Source organism: Anarhichas minor, unplaced genomic scaffold (genome assembly GCF_050575085.1).
Source record: "Anarhichas minor isolate MPS153535 unplaced genomic scaffold, ASM5057508v1 ptg000090l, whole genome shotgun sequence".
Lineage (NCBI taxonomy): Eukaryota > Metazoa > Chordata > Actinopteri > Perciformes > Anarhichadidae > Anarhichas > Anarhichas minor.
The window spans coordinates 3,095,852-3,118,666 of NW_027466536.1; the positions used below are offsets into that span (position 1 = coordinate 3,095,852).

General features: G+C 39.8%; 3 protein-coding genes across 8 annotated transcripts in view; 1 reads left to right on the top strand and 2 right to left on the bottom strand.

The window, feature by feature from the left end:
• Positions 1-6,766, bottom strand: part of bicd1a (bicaudal D homolog 1a) — a 28,383-nt gene extending 21,617 nt beyond the window's left edge. For all 6 annotated transcript variants that reach the window (XM_076082182.1, XM_076082183.1, XM_076082181.1 and 3 more), the window contains exon 1: positions 6,434-6,766. In XM_076082182.1, coding sequence (XP_075938297.1) covers positions 6,434-6,649 — 216 coding nt within the window. In that variant the 5' untranslated portion in view covers positions 6,650-6,766. The remainder of the gene's footprint in view (positions 1-6,433) is intronic.
• Positions 6,767-9,054: 2,288 nt separating this feature from the next.
• LOC142938790 (homeobox protein aristaless-like 4) lies at positions 9,055-10,835 on the bottom strand. The gene is made up of 5 exons (XM_076082191.1): positions 10,616-10,835; positions 10,452-10,508; positions 10,228-10,376; positions 9,486-9,599; positions 9,055-9,225 (listed from the first exon to the last, which is right to left on the bottom strand). Exons 1-5 carry the CDS (start codon positions 10,833-10,835, stop codon positions 9,055-9,057), a joined length of 711 nt encoding a protein of 236 aa, XP_075938306.1.
• A 4,462-nt stretch (positions 10,836-15,297) lies between these two features.
• On the top strand, positions 15,298-22,224 carry slc23a4 (solute carrier family 23 member 4). The gene is made up of 12 exons (XM_076082238.1): positions 15,298-15,345; positions 16,094-16,234; positions 16,728-16,885; positions 18,117-18,276; positions 19,879-20,060; positions 20,263-20,383; positions 20,476-20,632; positions 20,760-21,013; positions 21,150-21,314; positions 21,419-21,527; positions 21,626-21,721; positions 21,956-22,224. The coding sequence occupies exons 1-12, from the start codon at positions 15,298-15,300 to the stop codon at positions 22,222-22,224; spliced, it is 1,860 nt and encodes a 619-aa protein (XP_075938353.1).
• The last annotated feature ends 591 nt before the right edge of the window (positions 22,225-22,815 follow it).

A 22,815-nucleotide genomic window follows, 5' to 3' on the forward strand; every position in this document is an offset into this window, starting at 1 on the left:
CACAGCTGCTCTCTTTTTTTCGCAATTGTTGACCCTGAATTGGAGAACCGGTCAAACACACTGGGGGTGTGCTGAGCTTTTTTTCAAAGTTAATAAATGCTAAGAGGTATTCAAGATTTGCAAATCCTTTTATTCAATGTTGATTCACCACCTCAAAGAAAGAAAACGCCAGATGTGTGACCAAACTTTAACTCTGCTGCTCCTCAAAAGGGGGGAAATATATTTAACACTTCTGGAAATGTAATTCCTTATCTCTAATACATTCTGGTTGTGCTGTACCTTGCTGTATGAGAGACAGAAGGGTTGACAACCAGTGTGACTTTGACAGGTTCCTTTACTGGGCTTCAATATTCACTCTGAAGGAGGTCACGTCAAACAACAGCTTCACACCCTCATCACTAGTGCCTGATGACGGAGCAGTCTCATGATATTTACTTCACTTATGCAGATATTTACCGTAGAAAGAATCCCAGAGGGACTGACAGCAAATCAATCATCTACAGGACAGTCAAAGTGTGTTGCTGCTATTTGTGAATTTGACAGCCGACCCGTGAGAATAATAATCTTTTATAACATACTTTGGAACGTGACAATTTGGTTCATCTGGTTCGAATTGTAAAAAAAATTATCTTTATAACACAAATGCATAAAAACACTAAACTGTATCTATCACGTCACTTCCTGAGAGCCTCCTTGCCGATTGGAGACATGTAGGGAACCCGGGCCAATCTCATGTGACCAAATGATGATCGGGGAGCTGAACTAATCTAAAAGATAGTGTGTTATTGATGTTACAGAGCTATCAGCAACTGTGTTATGAACGTATTGCATTGTGGGATATTTATGCCAGCGTTGCATCCAGTGATGCATACTGTAATATTTCACCGGAAATAGTATGCAAATCATGTAGTATTGATTTCATTGCAAGGTTTTGAACATTCAAAGAAATCTAGTTTGACATTGTGGGAATATGCTTTTCATGTAAGATCGACTTGCTGTTTGTCCCTGCTTATACTACTAGAATATAACAGATTTTATTACCCGAAATAAACAGTAAAATATACTGTAGAATTACCATAAATACTACAGTCATATACTGTAATCCAATATGCAGAAATATACTGTGAAAATAAATTACAATAGATGCACTGTACAATAAAATGACAACATTAAAATGCTGGTGCCTCTACTGCTAATATTTTACTATTATTTAAAAGGGAAATTATTTACTGTGAACTAAATCCACCAACTGGAACCTCTTAAACTCACTAAATAACACATTATATTAAGTTTGCTGTGTAAGTGACTCCATGAAGTCTGTACTCCCAGAGAATAATTGGCTGCTGGCTCTAGCTTCAAATTTAGTGTAAAGACATGAGCGGTATCACTCTTCTCAAAGTGAACGAGCGTATTTTCTAAAATGCCAGACTATTCCTTTAAAATAAAGACTTTGGCAATAATTAAACAATGTCCGTAAAAATACGCTCTTTGATAGAGTAATTCCTGTCAGAAGCATATATTTCTGCCTATGGGTGTGAACTGATTGACCATCAGCAGAGCGTAACTAAACGCACACATTGATACTAAAGTACTCAACTGGAGGACAATTAAATTAAAGACAATTTCAGAATAAAATGTAGTGCCTGCTTCTTGGTGCAGTGTATCCCAGTAATCAGTTTTCTGATTCTGTGTGTTTTTTTGCGATGTCCATGACAACAATTAATCATAGCAGACCATGCTTAACTGCAATGGCCAACAGTTATTTTTAAGTTCAATGGCAGCAAATACTGTGAGTCATGAATGTTGGATGTGCACAGACAAAAGTGTTAAGGAGAGGGAGGACTATACACAGCTGCAAGGAACACAGAAACACAGTCCTGAAGATGAGGATTTCATGCTGATCTGATGAATCATGACTGAATCTTTCTTTTCAGGTATGTGAAGAGTTTGATGTCGATGTCTTTTGGCATCTTTCTCAGCCTAAAGTCTTGAGAGCAGAACTGACCTGTGAACTGCCTGTTCTCAACTCACCACAAATGTCAATTATTCTACAGACTTGCGATTTGAAAGAACTGAAAAGATGAGTTATGACAGTAGCGGATATGAGTAACTTATTTTTCCCATAGGTCTTCAGACCTATGAGTTGCAGAGATGGTTTTCTCTGTATGGGAGAGTCAAGACTTATTCGGCTAAGAGAGATTAGAGACAAACACTAACTAGATTATTTTCAGACAAAAATCAAATGATTTAATGGAACAAAAGAAATAATCCTGGCATTAATAGACTTAATGACGACGAGGCTGCTCATCCATCTTTAGACGATTTCAAGCCTTGTTGACAGTGTGATGAAGGCATATGAACACACAGGTCTTCCCGCTCTGCATTGTCGGCGTCCTCCTCCTTCTGCCTCTACTGTGTCCTATAGCTGAGGTTGATCTGCCCAGAGACAGCACTAACAAGCCAGAACCACGGGGTAATGGTGCCTCCGTCACTGCTTAGGCAGCTATCCAGAGACATACATAGACACAGGGATACAAGGAATGAGAGCGAGTGATGGGGCCGGCAGGCAGAGAGAGAGAGAGAGAGAGAGAGAGAGAGAGAGAGAGAGAGAGAGAGAGGGGAAGCTGGGTGAAGGGAAAATATATAGGAGGGGAGAAGACACTACAACGCTTCAGCTTTCAGAACCAAAACGCTGTGTAAATAATAAGAGGAACATATTTGGAGAAACATTCCACTGATGAACAGCACAAGCTTCATATTTACTTGTTTAAATGTTTAAGATCAACAGAAAACCATCTCAAGGAAATATTAGTTTGCCTTTTTCATTCTCATTTTATTTGAATTCAGGAGACAAACAAAGAGGCCATGGGACATTTTTTTTAAAACACCTTTTTCTGTATTTTAGAATATTATTTGGCGACTATTCTATTCATTGATTAATAGTTAAAGACATTTTTGAAGTGAAAATGCCAAAAATTCAAGCGAGAAAATTTGCAGGAATAAACCTCTGTTGGTTTTGGACTGCATTATAAGCTACTTGAAAATGTCACTTTAGGTTCTGGGAAATTGTGAGACGGGAAAATAATCGGTAAATCATTTTCCACTGGAGGATGTTGGTCTCTTTGTTCCTATATGGCCTTGTGTTGTCCTTCCATTGTGGCTAATATTAAATATAGCCAGATACTAAACACAACCAGATACAAATGTACCAAGTTTGTTTGTGTGTGTGTGTGTGTGTGTGTGTGTGTGTGTGTGTGTGTGTGTGTGTGAGAGTGTGTGTGCGTGTGTGTGTGTGTGAGAGTGTGAGTGTAGTACAAGCAGTGCTCTAGTTGGTTGTTCTCCACCAGCTGGGACTCTTGTCTAAGGGCAGACAATTAGAACATAAGCAAACACAGTAGGAACACGCACGCAAATCTGGCCAACGACCACACCTGCGTGCAAAAACAAACGAGGTGATTATTTTTAAATCTATGAGGCAGCAGTTTAGTGCATATATATAACTGTGGTAAGACGTACTCACTGAAAGTTTTTGATCAATGAACACTGACTGGACGAAACAGATGATACGATCTACTCTCACATATAAGAAAAAAAAGGATGCTGAAACTGATTTTTGGTCTTTCATAGGAATAACCTATTAAGGGATCCTAAGGCCACTCAGTCCCAGAAGCAATTCCAATTTCCATTTGCAGTTTCCATCCCCTTTTATAATGCACCTCTGCTGAGCACGGCGGCAGTCGATGTGATGTTATTGCAGTGGCAGGTTTGCACTCTGCCATTCGGTCTCATATTCATAAACGTACGACAGACAGACAGGAAGCAGGACGTGTTTTTCTGTGGAAGTAATATAACCTCGGGAAAATGTTCCCTCTCTCAGGCGGGAGCAAGGACAGAGAGAGAGAGAGACAGACAGACGAAGAGAGACAGGCAGGTGGGGAAGCAGAGAATACAATGGGTGCAGATGTTAACGGATGACAGATCACAGCAAAGAGCACTGCTGCTGCTGGCAGAGTTACAGCTGACATTTGTAGAGCTATGACAGTTCAAGTTTTGCTACAGAGGATTTTAAAATGATGCAAAGGTAAGTGGACTGTTAGCGAAGAGACTCAAAGCACCCTATTGTATGTTAAGTGAGAAAGTCCAGCAGCTGGTACAGTATATCAAGCACGTCCCCCTTTCTGGTGATTGTGATTGGTCTGTGGTATCTTAAAGTTTTAATTAATTTAATTTATTTTCCTCTTGTCACTTCGTCGAATTATAAATACGAAATACTTACTTCTAAATAAATACGGAAAAACAATATTTCATCACACTTTCCTTCCGATCCCTTTCCTACACAGCCAAAATCATTGATCTCTCTGCTTCTGTCTCCTCTCTGTCTCATCATATTCTCTATATCATCCGCCACATCACCCATCATCCATAATAATCCATAAGTGTGAGATATCAGCAGGACAGTGCTCTGCTGCCGGCTTTACAAGGCTGTCTCTTTGTCTCAGCGTGCTGCTGTGAGCCGCGCAAAGATCATTCTGATCCTGCATGCGAGTCAAAACAAAATGCTCAACTAGTCAAGCGGCTGAATAAAAAGGGCACAAGGAAGAAAGTGGAAGATGCTTATATATAACCATGCATGCACAATGTAACATGCAACATAGGCTGAGCGTGTGATGGTATTCTTTTATTTGGCCATTACACACACACACACACACACACACACACACACACACACACACACACACACTCACATATATATATTCCCACATTTTGTCAAGATTTATATTTACATTTTTGATATTATTATTATTTTTAATTATAGAGTTAGAGGTAAATGTAGATTGCTATAGATTGCTCGTATTGTTAAGTCAATAAAAGTCTTAACTGATTAAGAAGAGGATTGAACTTTCATTCATTCATTTTTCTGGACTTTTCTTTAATCTCTGTGTTAATGATTTGGAATTGAAAGACAACTCATCGGCATCTGAAATGGGACAAGGGGCCCCAACTATGCACTGCTTTTATTCATTCAGTCAAGAGCCAAAAAAGTTATATGTACAAAAATGCATTGTATTTTATAAGAGTAACTTTTTTGTTGTTGTACACTATACTTTGTAAATGTAGCGGGGTAGAAATATACTGTATAGTGCCATAAAAGGGAAACAAATCAAATAAAGTATCCCAAAACTGTATTTAAGAACACTTATTTACACTAAAACACGTACTCAGTATAGCCATTGACACACTCCCTCTCTTAATGTTATGTTTCTAACATGTAATTCAGTTTAAACGCTTAAGAAGAAAAGAAAAGTATGCTTTCTCAAGCTCTCTTGACTGAGCTTTTATTGTATACCAAACTGCCTGGTGTACACATGATTACAGATGACAGTGTGTAAATAATGATGAGAATGAAAGTTGATGAAAGTTGGCAGTAAAGAGCAAATGTCCCTTCTCTCTCTCTCTCTCTCTCTCTCTCTCTCTCTCTCTCTCACACACACACACACACACACACACACACACACACACGCATTAAAAGGTAGCCTTCAGCTCCCTCTTCTCTTGGACTTTTGGCTCTAGCATCACTATAAGCGACCTTGAGCTCTGAGCCCTGTCAGCATCCTCTTGTTACTATATGCATGTATGCATTAATGACTGAATGTATTAACACGGCCAGTGAGAAGGCCTCTTATTCACATAGCACTTTTCTTGGAATGGGAACTTTTAAAGTTCAAACTTCAACAGCACAGCGTTTTGGTACAGCAGTACATGCGTGTGTGATCTAAAAACCTCCATCACAGGAAGTCTCACACTTCACACTTCCTGACATTTAAATCAGTGGACAACTGAGCCACCGCACAAACTGTAGTGGACTTGCTCTGAAGATCCAATTACTGAGGGGTGGGGGGGGGGGAGAAAAAAAACTATCTCGACAAAACACCAAAAGGCTCTGAGTCCCAGCAGAGTTGCCTGAAAGTAATGACTGTTGCTATGCACACACAGGGAAGGAATCTTGGAACAAGCGAACACAACGGTGTGGGAGGTCCTGAGCTGATACAGACATTTGCAACGTGCCGTTGTCTGTGGATTCACCGCATAGAAACAGCATACATAATTCAGTTTTTGATGATACCTTATTCATACAGGATGAAACCTATAGCATTGTGGGAACGGCCAATGTTTCGGACACTAATTGAAGGATTGTCAACTAAATCAAATGTATTAAATCATCAGATTTTTGCTGGTTCCCACTCCCCACTTTGACTCTAAAGACAGCCGATGCGTGCACATTAACGCATTCAATAAGACATCGCTCATGTTGAGGTGGACGCCCGCTGAGGCGATGCAGCGCATCTCACACCTGTCCGCAGTGCGCTTGCCCCCGCCACAGTGTCAAAAAAAACCTAAGAACAAAAAAAGCGACAGAATCCTTTCCTCTTACCTCCTGTAATTGCTCCAAGTCCTTCCTGAGAGTGTCTTGGTCGACCTCCAGGTCTGCGTACCGCTGCTTCAGCGCCTGGTTCTCCTCCAGGACCACGAGCCCGCACTCCGCAGCCCTGATCTTCTCCCGGTTCGCCTCGGCCAGTTCCTGGGAGAGCCGCTCCAACTCGGCCCGGTACTGATCCATCGATTCCCCGCAAACTCCATCGGCGGCCATCGCCCCTCTCTCCTTCTCTGTCTGTGTCTGTGTCTGTCCCCGCTGTCGGTCCGCGGGTTCCCCCCCAGTCTCTCCACCGCTTAGGACAGAGCCACAGAGGCGGGCGGAGGCTGAGAGATGCTGAATACCCCCCCCCCCCCCCCCCCCGAAAGAGTCAGAGCAGGCTGTGGAAACTCAAAATAAAATATAAATATGATTCTTTCCTATAACATTATCAATATCACCTAACCGCAGGTAAATGTCATTAAAACGTCCATAACAGCTGATGACAGAAGCCCTGCGATATAAAAGCAGGTCAGTGTAGTGTCTTCTGTGTGACACTCAGCAAAATAGAGAGAGAGCAGTATTTTTGCTTATTCATGAGTGAAAGTGCGCCACCTCTCCTCTGCTGTGAGACATAACATGCACATCTTTTTGTAGTCGGGCACCTGCATCTGTGCAAGGTGGATGGCTCTATGTGCTCTCAGTATTCACACTTACCCACGTGCACTGGTTATGGCTGAAACCATTGTATTGTATAAAAAAAGAATAATGGAAAAGGGAGTAGAGGGATTATTTTTCACTTTGCATGTATGGTTTTGGATAGCAGTTTTATGGCGGTATATGAATTATTTTTGATTGCATTATTCATTTTTTTAAACAGTGTTTCCATCAAATACAGTAAAATCTCTAAATGTATTACTGAGAAATACAGACATAACAATGACATCAAATGTTGAAATTAATAATACAAATAATAACAATACCTTTATTTATAAAGCACCTTTCAAAACAAGTTATGAAATGCTTTGTATATAATTTAAAAAAAGACAATAAGCAAACAGTTGATTAAATATGATAACAACATAGATAATAAAACAAGAGTAAAATTAATACAAAGCAAGTCTGAAATAGTGAGTTTTTAAAAGTGACCTAAAGAAGGCAATATGTTAGCTCCCCTGATCTCCTCCACCAGGTCATTCCACAACGGAGTTGCCCGAACAGAAAACGTTTCCTTTTAAGGTTTGATTGAAGAATAGCCAGCAATGTACTACCAGAGGATGTCAGGTTGCATTCAGGCTTGTAGTAGGAAAACATTCTTGAGTTTCAATTTATTCCATAGAAGTCAGTTTAACTGATTTCTTTTAATTATCCTCAATATTTAAATATCTTTATTTTAGTGGTATCTGACCGGTTATGTTTTGTTCTTGAATAAAGACAACGACAGTGAATGTATTGTCTACCATTTGTACTTGATGAAAATGATTGCTACTGCAAATGTCCAAGGACATTGTGATATCTTGGTTTTCTCCCCCGAACAAGTCACATCAGTTGAGCCTGCCTTGTTTCCTACTAAACTGTTCGTATAGACGCCGGTTTGTAATCGCAGTAGCATAACAATGTCCTCTTTTACCCTGCCCCCTGCAGCCAGGAGAACAGTCGATCTTGCAGCAAAAAAACATGCAATAAAAGAAGATATGACAAGGGAGAAATGTTTGACCGTTCTGAGAGGCTTGTTAAACCTAATCAGTTATGGTACTCTCAAGTGAGTTATGGCATTGATAGTGAAGGCGATGCTGCGTTATCTTTCCTATAATTGATGATTATTTGAGAGATAGCCTATGTAACACTTCTCAGAAAGAAGGGGGCATGAGTGGTTCATGTCATAGTTGGAGCATTTTCACAGAACAATATCAGCATCACAAGAAGGTTTAGTACATGTGGTGTTACATTATAACGGGAAAAGTTATGAATTACATTTACAGTCGTCTGTGTGTTTAACTAAATGAATAAAGATGAATAAAGAAATCCCTATACATATTTTTTTGTACTTTTTCTCATTTAAGTCACACTTATTTCCACATATTGACAGCCCCACCACATAGTAACTATCCATACCTTCAGCTGGTATTTCCCCTTTGATCCTTTTCAACAAGTTCTCTAATTACCCCGACCTGACCTGCCAGTAACTCGGATTTATGACCCTAAATTAAGATTAGGAGAGGTTGTCAGAAAGTCAAACAGATGAACAGTTCATGGTGGCGCTGTATCTTATCTCTGACAAGGAAGTGTTGTGTCATGACAAAATCAAATTGCTCTCCCGCACAATAACACAGCTCTCTACCAAGAAGCGTGCCGCCGTCCCCAGTAACCTCCAACCTTGACTTAAACCGGGACTACATCAGTACAGATCTATCACAAGCCGACTGCTTTCAGTAGGCACGCAGGATTCTCATTTAGAAAGTCAACTTTATTGGAAATTTGTTAAAATGCAAACTTTATTTCATGTTGTCAACACAGTATATACACAGTCGTTATAGTTTAGAGATTACAGCCCGGCCCGCAGTGCTTTTGTGTATCACCAGGAACTCAGCACGATGTGATTTAACACAGTGGTGTCATCATTTGTAAGAATACCAAAGTTGCTATCTGTCTGTCTCCAGCGGGTCAAAATACAGAGTCCTGTGACCTGAGGAATGTGTGTCGGTCAGCAAGCCGGGTGTTGAAGTCGCTCTGAGGAACAGCCTTGATTGAAGGGGTTTAGGTAAGCAGCATGGCAGCCAGCACACCGTCTGCTGCTGGGCCTTCTGTAAGAGCTGCAAGAGCACATACTGATGAGAACTTCTGAGATTGTATCACTTTTGATGAGGTTCATGCTTTAGTCAGCTTCCCTGTGAAAAGATTGATGTTGTGTCTCCTTGCACTTTTCTTGAGTTAGCATATGAGTATATACACTACTGGTTATGGTACTGATTAGTGCCTTGGTTTCTATATACACACATACTTCCTTCTAAAATGTATTTTGATATTGTTAAAATTCTCAGCTCTTTTCTTTTTTACAATAGTCTTGTGTTACCTCATAATAAAGCAGGTGATGACTGGCTGGCTGCATGTGCTGTCTGGCCATCAGTTCTATATCCTTCAGCGTTTCAGCCTTCCTCCATTTGGCTCTGCGGTTCTGGAACCAAATCTGAAGCACAAACAACACGTGTAGAACACATTTAAACGTAGCCATGTATGTGTAGCAGACTAAAGAAAGACCCACAGTCTTTTGTTATCACTTTCCTCTGAGAAGAAATCATCCTCAGTGACTAATCAATGTTTTGGTCAACACTTTTATCCTGTAATGTGTCATTTATCGTTAGTGAGGTGTCTTATGTAAGCAGCTGACCAAAGACCTTGTTCCATTGATGACTGTTTAGTATAATCAGCCTATTGTTTCAGAACATTCACAGAATTGTTAGTTTAACTTGTTGACTTGTTGACCCCAATATCTGTGGTCACTGGTTGTTGATTTGACCAAACTTAATCATAAGATGAATGAAATGTCAATACTGGTTTGACAAGCAAAGCTAAATTGTTGCTATTGTACAGATGTGAATGTCAGCAGCATGATCTCGCATTATTGACTATTGTCTCACGTGAATATCCTGAATAATGCAACATCATGAATGTAATATTTAATACTGCCATAATGATTCTTTGTAAAGTCATCATGGACAGTGTTTGCTCATTTCTAAAGACTGGGAAACACCATAAAAAGCCAAACAAACACACTCAGGTAAATTATGACCAACGATGAACTGCACGTGTCCTACCTGTATTCGGCCCTCGGTGAGGTGCAGGCGAGAGGCTAACTGGTCTCTGCTGTTGACGTCTGGGTAGTGAGTCTGCTGGAAGACTTTCTCGAGCTCCTGTACCTGAAAGGGTGTAAAAGTGACCCTCGTTTGCCTCCTTTTCCTCTGACCTGGAAACAAATTATTGTCATCAGCATCATTTAAACATTTAATCGTGTTTCTTTGTCAGAAATCATAATACTCACTCATGCAGTCTGTGGTCACTTTTGGAGGCTCTTCAAGTTGTCTGATTTGTGGAGTTTCTATTGGCAGAAAGAAAAATGTTCTTTTGTAATCCTATTTTAATGGTAACTAAAATGTAGCAACTCCTTTTTGGAGAATAAAAATAAAAGAGTAATGTGACACATACCTACACAAGAGAGCTGGTTAGATATTCTGGTGTTCTCCTTGATAACAGACCAGTTGCGATGAACACGTTTCTCTCTCCTGACACACGTGGGCCTCCTCAGAATTTCTTCAATCGAATGTGGTAATGTCTTGTGTGGCTGGGATTCCATTTCTAGATCCATGCGGGACTCTTTCTCCGTATCTCCTGTATTCCACATCTCCAGCAGTTTATCCCCTGCCATCAGCAACTTCGTCATCAAATGTAGAACAGTAGTGGTACAGACTCACCATTCACCGGTATTCAGGAGCTCAAAACATCCTCTTATTACCACGTCTCAGGCTAAAGACTACTTCTTCTTCTCCTCCTCTCTGAAAACTTTGTTGGACTCTCTTTCTGCAAGGTGAGGACAGTTAGGTTGCCCCCCCCCCCCCCCCCCCCCGTCAGCCTGAGTTTGACCTGCATCACATGGTCATTATCAGGGAGGAGCGACTGGCAGTATATGTAATTGCACACCTCTAGGATTTCAGTGTCTAAGAACTTTTAAGGCGTGCTCATTGTAAATATGTAAACTTGATAATATTATCTGCCCTTATCACACACACACACACACACACACACACACACACACACACACACATACACAGACACACACATACACAGACACACACATACACAGACACACACACACACACACACACACACACACACACACACACACACACACACACACACACACAATACACAGACACACACACACACACACACATACACAGACTATCTCATAAAACTGAGTTGTTACATTTACGGTGAAGCTTTTCTGCCTTCCGAGGAACCAGTATAAAAGCAAATTCGTGCTTTGTAGGGCCAAGCTCGGACAAAATCTGTGTGGGCCTGCAGTTTGATTAACACCTGCATAACATTCAACCATAAAACATATTTAAACTGCTGCTTCTCTTTCTTATCACCAGATTTACTGGAAGCCTAATCTTTATCACCTTGGCCTCAGCATGCCCTCTCACACTTTAGTTCACCTTTCAGACACACTGGGAACACGACCCCAGTGACTCCTTTGTGGCGTGTTTGGGTACAATGTCTCCATCTAGTGGTGTTGGCTCTTCAGTGCAATCACCTTTGATTCTCTGACCATAGCAATGTAACATTATGAGGTCTTCCTGTGTGTCACGTCAAAGATCAGGTGATGATGTTAATAGACCCTTTTCATGGCAGACATTTTGAAATTTCATCACAAGTAAAGCACATTGTCCTATATTAGAGGAGGTCCTAATGAATCACTTGAATAGCTTACTGAGACACTCACTGTATATAAGACCTGTGTGTTTCCTGCTATGACAAGTCAAAATGTCTGGTGTGAAAAAGGCCTATTGAGTGGATTTTGTGAGATCATTTTTGAACCTGGAAATAAAGGGTTAGTTTGAGGAAGACGACAAAAAGGGATCTTTTGTTTTTAGGTTTAACTTGACAACATAAAAGGGTGAGGACATTGACAAGCTTACAAGGTAACAGTGTAGTGATGAGATATTTACTGACAGAGCATGCTAGTCTTGCAATACTACTTACACCTCTAGAGGCGATAGTGACTCACTGTAGCATCTAGTCTGCCCTCATTGACAAAATTAATTGAACTTAACAATACTGACTACTGCTAAATGCACGTCAAATAAAAAAAAAGGAAAAACTGATTTTTTTTAAGCTCAGACAGCTACAGGAGCCTTCATGTGATATTTATTAAAGATAAAGACAACAGATATTCACTCTAACCACGTGATGGCGCTGTTCTCTACCTCTCTGGTTTCTCATGAGTCACACAATGTGACCCACATGTGTCCCTTGTGGTCTGTATGTAAACTAACGTGTGTGCTGCTCTAAACAGTATGGTGAAAAATACACATTTTATGTCACGGATGAGCCTGGAAACAAAGGTTAAGCTTATTGTATGTGATTATTTAAATATATCCAAAGCTGCATTCTTTGTAAAATTAGCAGGGTCACGGGATACAATGAGACACTGGATCAGAAGACACCACACTTTTGCATTTGGGCAATTTTCCTCCAGTTAGGATAAATAATTTAATTGTTTTGGTGCTGTTTCAGTGATACAATGTTATTTCTATCCCTGTATAGTGCCTAAACCTGATCTGTCTAGCAGAGGATAATCTGTAATGTTGAATACCCATTGACAGGATAATAGGATCACAAACTCTCAATATTCTTTATGCTGTCCAGAGTCATCATACAATCTTTGTTTACACACAAGACAATGCCGTCTAATCTTCTTAGTAATACTGTAGCAGAATCTTTTCATCCAAAGCAACCAGTGTATCCCCCTACAATGAGGGTCTGAAAGTATTCTGGTTATCATAATATAAAATGATTATATTGCTGTGGAAAACTACCAATTGGAGAAAAATAAAATACAAACCAAGATGGTATTTTGTAAAACTGTAAAAAAAAATATCTTGTTACAGTGAAAATAGAATGCTGGTTCTCCATAGTGATGATACCAGCAACTTCCATTTTTAATTACCAAATATATGCTCTAATATTAAATTATTATAACACTCAAATGTGACCGTCGTGATCAATACTATGAAGGGTTGAAAGATAGGAAGAAAGAAAAGAAAGTTCTTCCTTCTTTCTTCACTACATTGGCTTTGTTTGGTGACTGGACTCATGTTTACACAAACATTATTGACACGCTTTAATGAGCAGAAGACAACAATGGCTTTGCTGCTTATTACTCCCAGTTCAATCACTTCATGGCATGACATGCACATGCACAACAGGATTCTGGCTTAATTCAGCTTTCATAAAGTGATATGAAAGAATAATAGCACCAATTCCAGGCCCTCACTCCATGCCATGTGATGGATCCTTGTAGAGATATGCTGCATTCAGTCACATGCACACAGAGCAGATGTGCCCTCATGATGCCTCCGTGTTGCTTCCCTCTGTGCTTTCATGTGAACTCAATTTCCTTCATCTATTCCATTTGGTGCATTTTTTTTCAAGCTTCCATTCCTTCTTTTTGAACAGTCTATAACAGCGAAAACCAAGGTTTCCTATAGTATTATGTCAATTCTGCACAGTCTGTATGGGGAGAGCATCAATGTTACAGATAATTATCTGTAGTAGTTTCCTACTGTATGAAGGTCTTAAAGACAATTTGCTTGTTTTTTGTCAAATGAACAGATATAAACGGAAATATCTTGACAGCTATTTGATGGGTTGACATGAAATTCTGTACTGACATGCATGGTCCCCAGTCGACGAAGCCTGCAGATTTTGATGATGACCTGACTTTTTCCTCGAGTGCCACCATGAGGTTGACGTTTGTGGTTTTGATTGAAATGTCTCGAGAACAATTTAATAGATTTTCATGAAACTTCTTCTCTGTCTTCTCTGGTAGCGCCACCATCAGGTCTACATTTTAAATGTGTCCAGTATTTTGGTTTATGACTAAAACTTGTTTGCAGGCATGACTTTCTGCAAAAAACAAACAAACAAAAATATATATACAGTATATAGAATAGAAGAAGAAGCTAGAATTTTGCCTGTTTTGCTATTTATAATTCAAGTTCTTCTATTATGGAAAGTAATCGGCGTAAAAAGAAAAGAAAAAAATCATACAGCAGACATCCTGTTTTTCCTTAAATTCTAAAGTTTTATTTAGGTTGTAACATTTCAAAGACCAGCAGCTTATTTAGATGATACATGTCCACAGAACCCTACGGCTGGTATTCTGTGTACCGAGGACTGCATAAAATGCACTTTAAAAATGATTTAACAAATTGCAGAGGTAATCGTAACAGTACAAAAGTTATACAAATGTCAGAAACGCCAGCTGAAGGATGTGACAGTGTCTGGGATCAATTTGAGGTGAGGTGTTCCCTTGATGAACTTTGTTCTTAAATAGCCTACTGCATGTTTGTTCTTCCTCCTGGTGCCATGCAGCAGCCTGTCTGTGACCTGGATCTTCACTTTAAAACAAGAAGAGATGCAGTGAGTACAACGTGTGAGACTCTGAGCTTCCTCTGCTGCCATAATACGACTTCCTTAATGAACTAGATGTGGGTCGCTATCAAACTCTTAATTTAGACTAATAATATAATTGAATCTAATATCATTTAGGGGAAATCGAACTTTACGGTTAATGAATAAATGAAGTTAACGTTTTCTGATTAATTAACTCATCATCAGTAAGAGATTTGCACCATGTGACAACATGTGATAGTAAGGGAGGTCAGGAGGCCAAAAAGTGCAAGACATAAATAAGCTATGCCCTGAAGACTGGATTTCAACTATTCAGTACCTCTTCAGAAATGCTCTTCAGGCTTCCAGGTTCTTGTAATGAGAACAGGAGTTGTGTTTGAGGGCAACCGAGAAAGAGAAACTAATGCCTTCTTCTAGTGACCAGATGCTGGTTGGTCAGCTGCTATTAATGTTGTAATTGGGCTCACATGAGCTGCTGGTGGGACTCACTTCAGTCAACAAGCGTTAAGCAGTCTCAAGGCTAAACTCTGCTCCTTCCTACCAAAGTGCACACCCCACCTCCTGGCTCTCTGCCTTCTCTATCAGACGCTCCCGTCCTCTCTTGATGTGCTCCCTCCCCTCTCGCTGATGTTTCTTCACTTTCCTGTTTTGTATTCGGACCCAAAGATCCCCACCTGAGCCTTTAGGCTGACATGGCTTCAGGAAAGGACAGTAATGGTGTTGACAACTACACATTTGCAGTAAGTAACCTTTGCTTCATTTTTTTTACAAGAAAATGTTTTGAAAAGATTACAAACTTAAAATGTTCTTGTAAAGCCATTCAAGACAATTATAAAGCTTAAAGTGCATGGTCATGTGAAAATCCAATGATTTCCTTTTAAAGTGTGTGAATCTGGACACATTCTGGTTGCATTTATAACTATGATGATTTATCTCTTCTCTAAGTGCACTATGGGTCATAGTTGTTTTCATCAGTTAATAATTGACACCTGATAGAATAGCTGGCAAAGTAGCGTCATGGAAACATATGAATGTACATTCTTGCTCCTCCATGCTAAAAATTACAACACTGACTTGCTGTTTAGTCAGAGAAACAGGAGGTTTTAGGTCAAATCTTAACTTTATTCAAAAGTGATGATACTTTGTCTGGACTGAGCCCAGAATAAATAAATAAATACATAAGAAAGACAGTATAACATTTAGTCCTTCTGATGAAAATGTGTAACTCATCCGACTGTAATTTTTTGTTTCTTCTAGAAATGATTAGAAAGTCGTGAACAAATATCTAACCAATTTCCCTTACGAGGAATTGTCAGGTCTATGGGCGTCCCAAAGTTGTGCTGGTTGAACGAGTAATAAAGCATTCAATTGTTTTACTTTTGTTTTGAGATTGTACCCATATGACAACATTACAGATCTGCAGCATGTCATTAGTTCATGTGTCCTTAACTGACCTAGCTGTCTGTTTCTCCGTCTGACTAATTGAAGCTTGAGGGGCGCTTTTGTGATCTACCTGACACAGAACGTGGAGAAGAAATGGACACGTCCACAGAGGGAAACAGCAACAAGCTAGCATATTGCGTGACAGATGTACCGCCCTGGTACCTGTGCATCATCCTAGGCATCCAGGTACGTCAGCAAAAGGGGTTTTAACGCCACGTTTGACAATGAGGCTCTAGTCGTTTCCTGATAAAGAGACAATAGCATAGCTTCTGATTATTATGATGTCGCAATGTAAACATGACAACAGTGTCACATGAGAGCTTCTGTTTGACCTTTCCTTCATGCTTGGTTAGACTTGGTCATATTTTCACAAGCCTTATTGTAAAATTTGCTTCAGATACAGTTGAGATGATAAAGTCAGCGAGTCTTTTTATGTGTTTAGCAGCTGTGATCAGTCAGACTTTCCTCTGAAGACCTGACTTAGTTGTATTTACTCATATCAAATATTTCCTTTTCTACCATTACCATTTTTATAGCATATATCACTGGTCACTCCAGGTATACATGTAGTCCACTGACTTGCTACAAACATGTCAAGGTTAGCTTTGACATGTTAGCTTTTTAAATTCTCCTTATGTACATCAGACATGAACTAAATGTATCTCTTTTTCTCTCTCAGCACTGTTTGACAGCATTTGGGGGAATCATCGCCATCCCACTAATCCTGTCTCAGGGGTTGTGTCTGCAGTTTGACGGCCTCACACAGAGCCACCTCATCAGCACCATCTTCTTCGTTTCTGGTATTTGCACTCTGTTGCAAGTTACTTTCGGCATTAGGTAAGGGAGTAAAGGAGGGGTAGTTTAATGAGCAGGAAGATGTTTGGGTGATAGATGTCTAACCTCAGGATTTTATCACCTGCCATGTCAGAGTGAACCTTGAACAAGAGAATATTCTACTGTGTTAGTGGGCACAGCTTCTATTTAAGGGATTACGGGAGGAATAAAGGAGAGCTTTCACCTGAGTATGCTTTCAAATGTTACGGTACTTTTAGCTGTGACGAGGAAAAAAGGGGTAAAAGAAAGAATGACATATTGAGATACCTACTGTTTTATAAAACATCTTACCTAATTGTTTGTTGCCACTGCATTTTTATTTAAGTATCAAAAACATATAGCCTACCTTCAGTATAATACAAATACTAAGTGATACATTTTTAATACAATATGATGCAAAACAATATAAACAGATACAAAATAATACAATTTGATGCAGTAGATTACAACTTCTTCTCTGTTGCTGCAAATGGCAGAACAGAGTACCCAAAACAGAAAATGCAGACTAGCAGCACAAAGTGTTAAAGCTACTCAATGTGACGTATCTCTTGTGTGCAGAGACATACACACATGGAGAAATGATGCAACGGCTGTTCTTTGTTCAAGAGCCCTACAAACTTCAACCGCGTTGTGTTGCTCTGAACTTGTGTGCAGACTGGCTGAATATTGGTGTCACAGTAGGATTAGGGCAGGAATTTCAATCTTATTATGTTTGTAATCTAGCTATTGCTAAATCTGCATTCCCTGACTTAGCACCACTGCTGCTTTCTTATCTCTATCCAAATACCTGGAGTTCAGGACATTTTAAGTCTTCTGCGGTCTAATGTGAATTGTTGGCAGTAATTTCAGCAGCATAATGAGGATCATTACATAGCAGATGACTTTAACTCAGTTAACCCCTGATACAGCAGTCCACCCAATTAGAGCGCACATGATTTAAATCAAGCATATTATCACATGAGTGTAAGAAACAGGGACTGTGTATACAGATAGAGACTCTTGATGTGGACTTGAGAGGAGCTGCACTTTTGTCAAACAAATGTAACCTTTATATTGCTGCTTTAAAAATTGTTGTGGTTGTTGATTTACCCGCTACCCCCAAGCTATCTCGCACAACATCTGATGTGGTATAAGATAATAAGATGACATGCCTAATAGTACTCCTATCCTGACTTCGTATCTGTCTGGCTCTCTTCTCCTAATTGCCCTTGTGATATCTCTTTGACATTTCCAGACTTCCCATTCTCCAAGGTGGTACGTTCACGTTGCTGGCTCCTTCCATGGCAATGTTGTCCATGCCAGAGTGGACATGTCCTGCTTGGACACAAAATGCCAGCCTCGTCAACACGTCCTCCACAGAATTTATAGAGGTGTGGCAGAGTCGAATGAGAGCGGTAAGAAAACCCATCTAATCTTTCTATTAACGACTCACAGAGTAACTCATTGAACATTTTCTGTGAAAGGTATTTTGTTCACATGTAAATGGCCACTGGCCAGTTTTGAACCTGTGAACCTAACACTATTATCAGGCAAACACATCTTCTTTTATATAGCTTAAAGCTGCACTAATCAATATTTGTACCAAAAGTTCAAATGACAATGTGTAATGTGTAAAGTGTCGCTCATGGTTAAAAACTCCGGGAATAATTATCCAAATCAGCAGTTCCCCTCATACAGAGAGCTTTGACATCTTTCAGATCATTGTTTTGGTCTTACGGCAGCTTTGATGTTTCGGATCAGTGCGACTGCTCTTCTCAACCTTGTTTCCAGGCAACTGTTTTCAGGGAAAAAACAACTGAGTGCTACCTGCCCAGCACCGCGGCAGGTTTATAAAGTTAGCGACTAGCTTGTTGCGGACGACAACAGCAAGATGATGAAAACTGAAATGTGATGATGAAAAAGAATCTTTAATCTGATAAACTTTGGTTTTGTTGACCTCCAGGGCACTTATGGTGCTGACTGACAAACCCTCAGTTTACAACATCTCACAGAGGAGAAAAGCAACAATATCAATATACAATAATACAATATCAAGCACCATTCTGACCTCCTGAACCACTTTGTTGAATTGTTAGTCTCTTGCGGGTTAAGGACCCAGAAATATGGCTTCTTTTAAAAGACTCAGAGGAAGACACTGTGAACTTATGAGGACCCGAATTTACATTAAATTAATGTGCCATATTTTACTATCTGAAAAGTATGCATTTAAACTTTAAGTGTGGAAACTCACAATTATAATTAATTATTAATTAATAAATAATAATAATTATTGATTAATATCAAGCTACAGACCCTAGTTTATGACCCCTAGCTGGCACTCCACTGGTGTGTCTCTCAAAATCACACAACGATACAAACACACGGAGACACACATCCGACTGTGAATGAAAGACTTTAAGGAAACTGACTTTTGATGCAAAATAACATGAACCTTGAATAATTGATATGTTATGCTGAGCTAACGTGTTTATAGGAAAAGTGCTTTGACAAGTTGGTTTTGGACGTTCTGTTGACCTCTCTCCCAGAGAATGATTCCTTGAGATATAATCTGTGCTAATTTTCACTTTCTTTGTAACCATTCGCACATTGACAGTTAATACATTGTGTTTTGCATTTGTTCTAACCTTCGTTTGTAATTATACAAAATGAATCTTGGATTACTGACCTACTAAATATAGTGTTCCTTTATGCATTAATTGTGCAACCTTGAGATTTACAAAATCTCTACATTTGAAAACATCTGAGTTTATAAATATTATGTATTGTTAAGTTCATGAGAACCAACTCTGTTAACAATTATTTTGGTTTCCTGTCATATAAATTGGACGTTGAGCTGAACAGTACCATTGGTCTGAACAGCTATTGAAACCAAGGTGTAATTTGCATAATGGTAACAAAAACGTGACAATAATCATAGCTATTAAGCTCATCTCTGGTATACCTTTGTAATTAGAGCGACGCCACATTTTGACGTCATCTTACTTGTCGTTCTTCAGCTGCAGGGGTCCATTATGGTGGGCTCACTCTTCCAGGTGTTTGTTGGTTTCTCCGGCCTCATCGGCCTCTTCATGCGCTTCATTGGACCTCTCACCATCGCACCCACCATCTCTCTCATTGGACTGTCTCTGTTTGACTCAGCCGGTACCAGTGCTGGCAACCACTGGGGTATCGCCAGCATGTGGGTAAAATTACCAAACAGTGTCATTTTAGGGTTTGGGATTATCACTTTGTGATAAGTGCCTTTGTCAAAAAATCTGTTAGTTCCTCTACTTTGCTTTATGTTGGTTAGAACTAGCTTTAGCAACAAAGTAGTACAGTCCTATTTAACACTGTGACATTTACTGTATATGAATGAATGGCTTTGTCCCTGTCTCTCACAGGACCACAGCACTGATCATCCTGTTCTCACAGTACCTCCGTCACATACCTGTGCCCTTTCCTACGTTCAGCAAGGAGAAAAAGCTGCACACCTCCCGTGTCTACGTCTTTCAGATTCTCCCTGTATGTACCATCAAACAAGTTGATTGAAATATATTAAGTAGAGTATGGATTTAATCTTTAGACTTTATTCTTTTTTTTCTGCGTGTCCTCAGGTTCTGCTTGGAATAACTTTGCCTTGGCTCGTTTGCTACATTTTGACAATCTACAATGTATTTCCTACTGAACCAGACCAGTACGGCTATCTGGCCCGTACTGACCTAAAGGGAGATGTTGTGAGCCAAGCTCCCTGGTTAAGTTTTCCGTACCCAGGTAAAAGGCCGACAAACTATCACCTGAAGTTAGTTTTTGTTAATAAAAAAGTAAATAGAAAAAGAAAGGTTTGCTGGTTATAACACTGTGTCATTCTCTGTTTCCTTGTGTTTGAATCCAAACTTAGGTCAGTGGGGGATGCCGACTGTGAGCCTGGCAGGGGTGGTTGGCATCTTAGCTGGTGTGATTTCCTCCATGATAGAGTCTGTAGGAGACTACCACGCTTGTGCCAGGCTGTCTGGGGCTCCACCTCCCCCTAAACACGCTATCAACAGGGGTATTGGCATTGAGGGACTGGGCTGTCTGCTGGCTGGAGCCTGGGGTACAGGAAACGGTACCACTTCATACAGCGAGAATATTGGAGCCCTCGGTATTACAAAGGTAAGATGAGCCTGAGCACATCTGGAAGTGATTTTCTCCAACTGACAAATTTAAGCATAACCTTTTTGTTTCTTTTCAGGGTCATTGATGTTGTTTAAATAGAGACAGTTTCACAAGAAGCCTTTTCATTTTGCAGGTTGGCAGTCGCATGGTGATTGTGGCCAGCGGGGTCTTAATGGTCGCCATGGGTGTGTTTGGTAAAGTGAGCGCCATATTCACCACTATCCCATCACCTGTGGTTGGAGGGATGTTCATGGTTATGTTTGGCGTCATCTCTGCAGCAGGAATTTCTAATCTGCAGGTACACATTCAAAGGCTTTTTGGCAAAGATGTTTTTCTTTTACATTGACATTTTAAATGTCGGTTAAAACCTTTTTTTCAATTTTTTTTTTACCACATTCTCAGTATGCCGATATGAATTCTTCTCGAAACATCTTCATTTTTGGCTTCTCCATGTTCTCTGGTCTGGTCATTCCCAACTGGATATTGAAAAACCCCAAAGCTATTGCTTCAGGTACATGAATTAAATGTCACTATACAATCTGTCATTTTCAGATAAAGCATCCTACTTTTACTTGATTATTTTAAATATTTTTATTGTGTTGTGTTCAGGTGTCGTTGAACTCGACCAGGTGCTACTGGTACTTCTGACAACCAGTATGTTTGTAGGAGGTTTCTTTGGCTTCTTTCTGGACAACACAATTCCAGGTATTTTCTACATTGAAGTATTCGTTTTTTATGTTTAAATTGTTTCGGTAATCTAAATCCTCTTCTCTATTAAGTCACTATTTTGTCCTAATGTTAACAGCAAAATAGAATTGTAAAAATATGTGATATGCAATCTTGATGATTAAACCAGAGATCCAGCACAAATGTCAATGTCAAAGAGTCTTCAGTAGACCGTAGTAGTACGGTTTAACACGTTTAACACGTGTCTAACAGGATCAAAGCATGAACGAGGCATCCTGGCTTGGAACAAAGCACACGAGGATGACTCCAGCAACACACTGGAGAGCGGAGAAGTCTACAACCTCCCCTTTGGCATCAGCTCTTACTTGTCTTCTTCCTCCTGGCTCCGGTACATACCTTTCTGCCCTCCTGGTGAGCCCAGCTCCCTGGATGGATGCACAGCAGATACTAATGCCCTGGAGCCTAAGCAGCAACCTGGACATCCAGAGCCTTCACAGATTATTATTGGAGTTGCTCTGTGAGTTGTGTACTCACTTTCAGCATGCAATTTTGGGAATTTAGCATACAACACATCAGAGGCAGCTCAGTTTGGACTTCTTTTCATTTGTTAAAGACACTGTACTGTAACAGCATGGTGTGACCTTTTGGAGAGCTGTTTTGCATAAGATTGCTTATGGTTTTCTTTAGGGAGGTACATAAGTACCTGATTATTATTAATTGTTATAAATGATATATATAAATCTTACAGACAAATTTCTGTAGAGTAATTTGTTTTTAAAGAGCATACCATTTGAGTAAAACTAATGAATTATTTAGTTTGCTTATCAGTTTTAGAATGTGATCACAAGCAGGTGCTAGTGAATAAAGACCGGAAAGACACGTGAATGTAAGTAGGTCCATGATGTTTTATGTTTTTTTTATTGCATTTAGCATATAAATCTTATAAAGAGTTACATGTTTATGCTGTGCCTCATGTTTGAATTAACTTTGCTGTCACAGTACATATTTTAATAATTGTGTTATTATCAGTCAATGCACTTTACTTATATGTGGCAACAGTTTGTTATAGTTTCTGACAGTATTTCTCTCCCAGGCTCCTTACAGCCTGCCGT

Bases quoted from the DNA above. Each gene is read 5' to 3' on its own strand.
- LOC142938790 (XM_076082191.1), bottom strand. From the start codon at position 10,835: ATGGCAGGGGATAAACTGCTGGAGATGTGGAATACAGGAGATACGGAG. The intron at 10,509-10,615 runs GTATGTGTCACA...TTCTGCCAATAG, and splicing joins TAACCAGCTCTCTTGTGTAG to AAACTCCACAAATCAGACAA. The intron at 9,600-10,227 runs GTAGGACACGTG...TTTGTGCTTCAG, and splicing joins TCACCGAGGGCCGAATACAG to ATTTGGTTCCAGAACCGCAG.
- slc23a4 (XM_076082238.1), top strand. From the start codon at position 15,298: ATGGCTTCAGGAAAGGACAGTAATGGTGTTGACAACTACACATTTGCA. The intron at 20,384-20,475 runs GTATGTACCATC...GCGTGTCCTCAG, and splicing joins ACGTCTTTCAGATTCTCCCT to GTTCTGCTTGGAATAACTTT. The intron at 21,528-21,625 runs GTACATGAATTA...TGTTGTGTTCAG, and splicing joins CCCCAAAGCTATTGCTTCAG to GTGTCGTTGAACTCGACCAG.